Source organism: Punica granatum, chromosome 1 (genome assembly GCF_007655135.1).
Source record: "Punica granatum isolate Tunisia-2019 chromosome 1, ASM765513v2, whole genome shotgun sequence".
Taxonomy (NCBI): domain Eukaryota; kingdom Viridiplantae; phylum Streptophyta; class Magnoliopsida; order Myrtales; family Lythraceae; genus Punica; species Punica granatum.
The window spans coordinates 17696678-17706077 of record NC_045127.1 but is presented as its reverse complement, the minus strand read 5'-3'; the positions used below and the strand labels follow the sequence as shown (position 1 = coordinate 17706077).

At 40.4% G+C, this 9400-nt stretch overlaps 1 protein-coding gene across 6 annotated transcripts; it reads left to right on the top strand.

The window, feature by feature from the left end:
* Positions 1 to 1074: 1074 nt before the first annotated feature.
* On the top strand, positions 1075 to 6027 carry LOC116187975 (angio-associated migratory cell protein-like). 6 transcript variants are annotated; one of them, XM_031517067.1, is made up of 14 exons: positions 1075 to 1517; positions 2256 to 2366; positions 2659 to 2725; positions 2809 to 2975; positions 3086 to 3121; positions 3263 to 3304; positions 3529 to 3648; positions 3727 to 3872; positions 3961 to 4108; positions 4205 to 4288; positions 4840 to 4955; positions 5117 to 5175; positions 5382 to 5472; positions 5582 to 6027. In XM_031517067.1, the coding sequence occupies exons 4-14, from the start codon at positions 2882 to 2884 to the stop codon at positions 5807 to 5809; spliced, it is 1164 nt and encodes a 387-aa protein (XP_031372927.1). In that variant the 5' UTR covers positions 1075 to 1517; positions 2256 to 2366; positions 2659 to 2725; positions 2809 to 2881; the 3' UTR covers positions 5810 to 6027. The 6 variants fall into 6 exon arrangements, with proteins under 6 accessions (XP_031372927.1, XP_031372933.1, XP_031372911.1 ...); XM_031517073.1 differs by lacking the exon at positions 2659 to 2725; XM_031517051.1 differs by having other exon boundaries at positions 2659 to 2975.
* Positions 6028 to 9400: the final 3373 nt, after the last annotated feature.

Genomic DNA, 9400 nt, shown 5'->3' with positions numbered 1-9400 from the left:
AACAATGATATACCTTGACAGGTTTGTTAACCCACGAATCTTTCCCGAGGAGCTGGCCTCATCGGGGCGAGCCCCAAAGTCATTTCTATCAAACTCTTGAGCCGTGCTTACTGCTTATGAAGCAACAAAGTCTGGACCGTTCCGCATCATATTCGCGTCGCAGATTTGGTGCTTCGGCATTCCACCTCCAAGGATTATCATTCCCAGTCTTCCTAGGACTAGCATGTATGGAATCACTAAAATATTTGTCGAATCAAAGGAGCATGTTTAGACAGCAAAGGTCAGCTCTTAAGCATGAGATGGTGTTCAGATGAAGCTACCTACCCTGGACTATGTCCAAAATTAGACCAGGACTGCAGAGGGAATGGAAGTATAACATGTTTCCTAAGTAACACTAATTAGGAATGGATTATTAACTTGCAACTTCATCCATGTGTCCAGAGTAATTTGGTTTTTTTTTCTTTTTTAATTAATGAAATGAACTATGGGTCTGTGTCTATCTGGTACCTGTTTTGCCATTTTTATATTTTTTAATGATATTTAAAAAATATTTTATGTATAGCCTTACAATGCTTGGATTATTGCATGAAATTTTTTTAATATTTTGAAATGTAGATTTGTTGGACCAATCATTATTATTTTTAATTTCTTAAACTTTCTTTAAAAAAATATTTTTTTTAAAACATATAAATGTAATTTTTATGTAGGTCAAAAATTCGGAGTAAACGGCAGCCGATTTACTGAGGAGAAATTGACAAGGACAAAATTAACAATTTGATCCCTAAAAGTTTTCTCTCTCTATAATTTAGTCCCGCCATTTGAAAACGACGTAGTTTTTGATTTTTTATGCCCTAAATGGTTAACGTGCCACATGAGTAGATAACGGCCATGTCATCTTTTTCTGTCGGGCGGTACTCAAACATGAATGAAAGGATCAATTTGTGCTAACTTTTCAAACAGAGAGACTAAATTACATAGAGAAAATCTTTCAGGGATGAAGTTGTAGAGAGAGAAATTATCAAGGGACCGAATTGTTAATTTAGTCCATTGACAAATCCCTAATTCACTCACGCTCTTTCTTTCTCTCTCTCTGGCTCGCAGAGCTGATAGCCGTTCCCGCCCTTCTCCGATCACAGCTGTGACTTCCGGTGGTTCTTCCGGCGAGGCTACTCCGACGTCGACGGGCGGCGCTGGAACTGGCTTGGGTGTGCGAGAGGCGGCTGCCGCGTCCGACTAATCTACAAGCCCGCCGTTGCTGCTTCTGCTCGACAATCCCCTTGGCTCCGGCGCCTGGTTCTGGTGACGACAGCGCCGCCGCCGCCATTTCCGCCTTCACCGAGCTGCTCGTCTGGTTGCTGCTTTGACCCACACGCCGCCCCTGTGCCCTATTCCAACCGCCCGACGCTGCTGCTGGTTCTCTTCTTCTTCCTCCCTCCGCCCCTGTGCTGTTCTGCTCTACCTTCTCGGATCGCTGCTGCCCCAGCTCACCTCTGCCATAACTGAGCTAGCTAAATTTGGTAAGAAATCTCTTCTCTTGGCTGAAGTCGCGTGAAGCAGTGAGTTGAGTGGGGATTGATACTGTGGTGTCTGGAAAGCTAAGCTGAAGTTGGTATTGCTGAATTATGTGTGGGGACTAGCGTTGAGTCTGCTGCTTCTTTGAATGTCTGTGGAGATGGCTACTGCTAGTTCTTATAGTATGGCCCCTAAGAGGGCTCGAGTGGCGCATCATGTGGTTGATTCTTGGGTGGGACAATAGCAATTTGATTCTCTCTGTGAATTGTAATGATCAAAATTTTTCTTTTTCACTTCTTATCATAGCATGATCCAAACCACGAGTTAAATAGCCTGAGCTCGACTTCAACATCTAACAGAGCGGATGGAAATCAATGAATGACTAAGTTACACATCAATCAGCTAATCAACAATCGCATGACTTAATTACACTATTACACAGACTGATGAAAATCATTGAAGGTGAAGGAATAACAGCCGTTCACCACGTCGCCTCTGCCACTTAGCACACCTCTCTTCCCCTGATTTCCATTTCTCAAATCACCTCATTCCGATCACCAGTCCAGCCATCACTGCTCTCCCACTCTGTCAATTTCACCTCCCCACCTCACTGGCGGTGAGTCACCGAGCTGGTCCTGAGCTGCTGTTGCTCAATCATCCGCTCGTTGTGCTTCACCGCTGGCGTCGCTGTTTGTGAGGCTGCTGATGTCCTCCTCCTGCTCTTTCATCTCACTTCGCTGCAGGTCCTAAGGCCAATCTTGGAGTCTCCATCTTTCCAAGCAGCTCAAGCTGCTACTGCCCTCACTGAGTCATCGGCGTCGCCCAGCTGCTCTTCTCACCAAGCTACTGCTGCTGTATCGTCACCCTTCACTGATTTTCCTCAGTTCGTTTAATAGTGTAATTAAGTTGTGCGATTGTTAATTAGCTGATTGATGTGTAATTTTGTCATTCATTGATTTCCCTCACTCTGTTAGATGTTCAAGTCAAGCTTGAGCTAACTTAAGTTATGGTTTTTATTGTAATCCGTGATGAAGAAACTGTGTTGGTTTTAGTTTCATTGCAGCACGCACTGCAGCAGGAAGGTCTTCATGAATGAGCATTTTACTTTGTTTTATTTTTTTCTTTAATATGCTGCGGGTCAAACAGGTCGGGCCAGGGTGTGGCTATGCTAGCCTTGACCAGATCGGGCCGGAGGCCTAAGAGTGCGGGCCAGGTTTGGGTTCTCAAGTACCCACGCTGGTCTGGCTCATTGCCATTCTTGCCAGTATCTTGAGAATAACGAGGTCTCTGCTGCAGCTGGGCACCAAGCAGTGAAGTCTACAACCGGTGCAATTGACGAGCACGGACGGAGCTGAAAGAAAAGGGAAGAATGAACAGCCCAACACGCCATGAAGAAGAAGATCAGGGTGAGGTCTTTCTGGATGAGTCCGACATCATTCATGAGGTCGAAGTCGACGAGGAAGGTCCTTCTCTTTACTTATCTCGTTTTGTTGTATATATGTACCGCATATACCTATATGTGCTGTTTGTTCATTTTGTTGGGTGTGGCGTACCTTACTGGGTGTTGTTGCAGATCTTCCTGATGCGGATGATGAAGAAGATGCAATCGGTATGGTGCAAATTGCTTTATTTCTTTTGTTTACTTCTTCCTCATTCTATGTGTGGTTATGATGCGCTTTCTATCTGAAGCTGTTAACTTTAGTTTTAGAAATTGGCTGATATGTTGTGCAAACATTTCTATTGATTTCAGATGAAGCTGATGATTCTGTGCACATATTTACTGGTCATACTGGTAAGTTTTCTTCATCTCAATTTTTCGTGTGTGCATGCTTTCGTTCTTTTTTTTTAGCTTCCAGAGGGGGTGTCCCATTTGATGGGTTCTCGAAGGGTGAGTCGTTCTTCCTTATTGGAGAACTCTGTTAAGTAGCTTCAACTATGCACGCAGTGATTGGCTTTTTTAAAATGTAAAACCTTAGAAATTTGTATTGATTACCCCCTGGCTCTTTGTCAATTCAGGCGAACTCTACACTGTTGCATGCAGCCCAACAGACGCAGCTTTAGTAGCAACTGGAGGTGGAGATGACAAGGGCTTTCTTTGGAAGATAGGTCAAGGAGATTGGGCAGTAGAGATCCAAGGTGTATTCTTGAACGATGCTTAATCGGCTTATCATCATGTTAAATGCCCCAGCTTACCTATTTAGAGTACTTTTTCAGGTCATAAGGATTCTGTTTCTAGTCTGGCCTTCAGTAATGACGGGCAGTTGCTTGCATCTGGAAGCTTTGATGGGCTTATTCAGATATGGGACGTGTCTTCAGGAAATATTAAAGGAACACTTGAAGGACCAAGCGGGGGCATTGAGGTGAACTTCTGTTAATCATTTTACTTTGATCTAGCTTTATCTTGTTGATGCCATAAGACGTTTAATGATGGACCATGTGATTATTCAGTGGGTCAAGTGGCATCCCAGGGGACACTTAGTGTTGGCTGGTTCGGAGGATGCAACTGTTTGGATGTGGAATGCTAATAAAAGTGCCTATCTCAATGTTTTTTCCGGTCATAGTAGTAGTGTCACATGCGGAGATTTTACCCCCGATGGTACAAATCTTATCATGACCATTGATTTGCTGCTCCAGTTCATTGACTCCCTTTTTTTTCTTGTTTATTTATTTCATTGCCTCCTGGTTGTTTAAGGTAAAACAATTTGTACTGGCTCTGATGATGCTACTCTACGGATTTGGAACCCTAAGACTGGTGAAAACATTCATGTTGTAAGAGGTATGCCTTATGCTTTACCTGAAATCTTTTCTTTATTAGTTGTCCTTTAAGTTGATGTAATTGAAGTTATTAACTATGAAAAGAGCATGATTCGAGCACGTAACGATTTGAACTTCATCCACAATTGAGACCACTAGCTAGTTTGTCACCATGCGCTGTAAAATGAATTTAGGAGTCAACAATTAGGACTTAGTGCCTCTTATAATTGTCCTTTAACAAATCTTTGGTTTTCGCTCGAGCATAGAATAGTTCTTCTTTCAATTGAGGTTCATAGCTAGAGCCATTCACTAATGAAATTTGAGCTTTATCACAATCTCAGAATATTTGATTCTTCCGTTTCTAGAAATTACCATGTGCTGTTTAGAAGTCCAATATAAGTATTTATTACCTTGTAAGTCGCAGTTAATGTTGACTTCTATCTGAAAGAAGTGTGTACATTTGGATAATAAATTTTTTGGCAATTTTTGTCCATTTCTCATAAAAGATGATGCTATTTCCTAAGAATTTCATATTATATTTTGAATTATTTATAATCAATGTATGTCTCTTAGGTCATCCATATCATACTGAAGGATTGACATGCTTGACTATAAGTTCTGACTCGACTCTTGCCATTACTGGTGCAAAAGATAGTTCTGTTCATATCGTGAATATAGCAAGTGGGAAGGTTCGAATCCTTGTTCATGTTTCTTTCTAATTTCAGCTGGGTCTTTGAGAAGCTGAATTGATAAAAATAACTATTTTAATTCACAGTAGATGGTATAGTAATTATTGTTCTTCGATATGCTCACTCATCCTTGTGACAAACTGGCATTTTTTGCTGAAAAGGTCGTGAACTCCCTATCTGCTCACTCCGATTCCATTGAATGTGTGGGGATTGCACCAAGGTAAAAGTTGTGCAGCCTTTCCCACTTTTCCTTTTCACCTTTCTCCACTCGCACGCCTATATGCAATTTATCGAGTCATTTGTAAAAATAGCGATTGCAATAGCAATTGCTCACACTTTGTTTAACGATGTTCGCTCTTTGTTTTGTGAAATTGTGTAAAACAACTTAATAATGTTCTCGCTTTGTTTTGTGATATCGTGTGAAAGCTCACCTTGGGCTGCAACGGGAAGCATGGATCAGAAGCTTATTATCTGGGATCTGCAGTATTCATCACCACGCGCCACCTGCGATCATGAGGTTACTTGTCAGATTCTGCATAAAAATAGTATTGAATGAATCAGCTTTAGTTTTCTTTCTGATAATGTAACGGTTTTTTTTTTCTTTTTTTAAAATTTTTCTCTCTCAGGATGGAGTAACTTGCTTGACATGGTTTGGGACGTCCAGATTCTTGGCAACAGGTTGTGTGGATGGCAAGGTTCGGGTGTGGGACAGCCTCTCTGGTGATTGTGTGAGAACCTTTAGCGGCCATTCTGATCCCATTCAGTCGCTATCTGTTTCTGCAAATAAGGATTTCCTTGTTTCAGTTTCACTTGATAGAACTGCCCGAGTTTTCGAGATTGCAGAGTTCCAGTAAAGGCGAAAAAAGCATTGGGGGTTTTCTTCGAACAGCAGAGAGTAGGGCATCGTTCCCTTGTTTGTTAAACCCTATATCCCTGAGAATGTAGAAGATTGTTTATAAAAGTTGCTGAGAACAAGCTACTAGAATCAGCACGGGATGTCACATTTGCATTTGATGGTGTGTGTTGCACGATACGTTCCCGTTTTATGCGATGCTTTTGATTTTTTTTAGGAGTTTACAACGAGAAAATGCCTAATCGGTACACTCTGTGAAGTTTATTATAGGCACTCGAGGCCAGGCCGGGGGCAATGAATTATGGAGCACGGGCCTGCCCAAAGGGGCTACCACTTGTTTCCAGAAAGCTTTGGTCCAACAGGGAAAGCGCGATCGGACAAGTGGAAATTTCAAATCCTAGAAATTAAGAATTTAAATCTGTAGATTTGAAACAGTCGAGAGCATTGCATCAGCGGAAAATATTGAATAAATCTTAGTGTTTAAACCCAAACTCCTCCGTTGTTCCATCCAGACAGCATTGCATTGCATATGGCTAAACCAACCAACCAAGGACAAGGTTCCAAATCCAATTCATAGACAAGGGAAAGAAAGAACAAAGTGATGATGAATTTCATTAATCAAAGGCTATATGCAATATTTTTTTTTTTTTGATAAATGATGAAACTCCATTAAAACAAAAGAATATGTGCAAGAACATCAGCTATCACAGCAACTCTCCTGACAGCATTACAAACAAAAGGAAGGCTATCACTCTCTCTCTCTGTTATGAGCCTATTCCCAAAGCTTTCGCTACACGTGAACTAGAAAGCTTGTGGTTCACCCTTCCTAGAAAACCTTATGTTTTTTTTTTTTTAAAGATTGCCTGAGCTACCCCAGCAACTGCATTTCTTGTCTTCCGAGGGCCGACTAGAACAATATCACCGGGCAGACCGCTTAATTCGTCCCCTTCCTCATAACGTCCACTGGCTACACTGCACTTCTCGATTTGGTTATCACATGATACTCCCTCCACCTCATGTTCTACCTTCTGTCCTACCACGTCCTCCATACCTTCACTCCCACCATTCTTTACCTGCACAACATTTCTGCAATCTTCCTCAATTCCCTCTTCTTCTTCTTCAGACACTCCCCTCCGATTCTATCGGATTGCTTGGATTTGGAATTATAGTACCCACAACAACAGCTTCCTCAACCATATTCTCGCCTTTATTGTCTCCCTGAACTTCAATAACCTCTTTCACCTCAGCAATAATCAGCTCCTTTTCTGCATCCCCAGAAGCAAACTCATTGACATTATTATTTCTTTCTACAGATTCCTCAACTATACAGCTATGCCCAAACTTCCTACACTTCCCACATCTTTCAGGACACCAAGGAACTTCCGCCTTGAATTTAGCAATATAACCATTATATCCACATTTGGGAGCTCAACTTCTAATATGTCATCCTCAGCACTCACGTCAACACAAACTTTCGCAAAGTCTAGACGAGCATGCAAAAGCAGTTGCTCAATCCATGCTCAAAGGCTTCCCAACAGCACTGGCGGTGTAGCTAATCCCAGTACTGTGAAAAAAGCTATATACATTACGCATGCTCTGTCCACTTAATCAAGAATAAAACATTCAAGAAAGAAAATACATCAGCTCCTTAACACTGTGTTTGGGAGTTTTTAAGGGAGGGAGAAGAGAGGAAGGGAGAGGAGAGTCAACGAAATAAAAGTATATTATAAAAAATTATACCTTCATTAATTTTAAGTTACATTATTTATTTATAATTTAATTATATTAAAGGTCACTTTACTTTTAAACCATAAAGATTATCTTTTTCCTGTATCAAAATAAACTGTACGGGCATTAATTAATTAATAAAATAATACATATATATAAATAACAATATATATAGCGTATGTACATATATATAACATAACATATACATATATATAAATATATAACAGTACAACGTATGTATACATTATAACAGTACGTGTGTGTGTATATATATATATATATAACAAGTAAACTAACAATTTACAGCTAGATAGATTAATGTCACATTAAATCAGACCTCAAAATTTTTTTTGCATCAAATTAGACCTTGACAGATTAAGTGTATATCAGATAATCCATTTCATCTGCCTGCCATCCAATAGTGGACATAAATATTTGATGTGACATTATTTCTTATTTTTTTCATCAATTTTGACTTTGATATTTTAAATGTACATCACATTACCTCTTATGTTAGAGGGTTCCATCGAGTTTTTAACGACAGACAAACGGAATGGGCAATATGATGTACATTTAATAGGTCAATGTCAAAATTGATGTAACATTGATCTCTTGAGGGGCAATTTGTTAGTTCACTCTATATATATATAATAGTGCAGTATATATAGCGTATGTGTATATATATATATATATATATGTAACAGTGTAGGTATATAGCAGTAATATAAAGTTAACAAAATTAATTTATTGTAAAGGGAGTTGTGCAGAGAAGAGAAAATAATACATGAGTTCCTCCAAATTCCTTTAATTTGGACGGTTAGGAGATTTTTAACAACGGAGGGAAATGAAGAGATAGTGTTTCCTCCAAATCTCTCATTCTCCCTTCCCTCTCCCTCAAACAAATCTCTCAAATAAGGGAATCACTTTCCCTTCAAATCCTCTCTCACCCTCTCCCTTCCTCTCCCTCAAAATTCAACTCCCAAACAGTGTAAAGCTTATAGACCCAGCCCTCTAGCCGTGCGCTAAGGAAGATTCCAGCTTGAATTATCTTCACTGTCTGCAGTATCTGCTGAGTAAAACTCCTTCTACTGATGAGGAAGTGTAGGAGTAAACTAGGCGCCTTTTCGTGTATGATGGAAATTCGAGGAATGCTTCCTGGGAACCATATTACCATATGGCACAGCCCGATGTAACTTTCTCCCTCCTCGGCCAGAGATCTTTCCATGCTCCAGCAGGAGCTGGAACACTTCCATATAATCTGGTCTTCCTGCTGAATCACTGTCTGCTCGATAAACTGCATAATCTCACTGGTAACTTGCCCTGCCTTAAACCAGAACAAGGTAGAACAGCTTCTTCCTCTTCAGCATTTAATCCTCCACTATACGCCTCAGATTTTTTTTTTTTCAAGAATTTAACCTCAATCAGGACCATTTACAGAACACATTAAGAACATCCAGTACTGCCAACAGAGACTCCTTGCTCCCATTTGTATATATGAACATGTCGTCTTTTTCGCTGAATATATATGAACATGTCGTCAGCAAAGCGCAAATGTGTTAGTGCTACTGACTTACATCTCGGGTGGTATTTCAACTTAAGACTTACTGCTGCATCATTTAGAAGCTGAGTTAGAACTTCCATAGCCATGACAAAGAGATACGGGGACAAAGGGTCTCCTGGCCTAACACCTCTTCCTCACGGGTAATCTGCAAATGCTCCACTAACAGACACTGGCAGGTATGAAGTTTTTATGCAGCTTTTTATCCATCCAACAAATTCATCAGGAAATCCCATCACCTTCATTACCTTTAACAAAGAGTCTCAATCCAGGGAATCAAACGCCTTCATGAGATCTACTTCAATA

Coding starts and splice junctions, on each gene's coding strand:
- LOC116187975 (XM_031517081.1), top strand. CDS start 2,882: ATGAACAGCCCAACACGCCATGAAGAAGAAGATCAGGGTGAGGTCTTT. Junction 3,305..3,528: donor CATATTTACTGGTCATACTG/GTAAGTTTTCTT, acceptor TTGTCAATTCAG/GCGAACTCTACACTGTTGCA. Junction 3,873..3,960: donor GACCAAGCGGGGGCATTGAG/GTGAACTTCTGT, acceptor GTGATTATTCAG/TGGGTCAAGTGGCATCCCAG.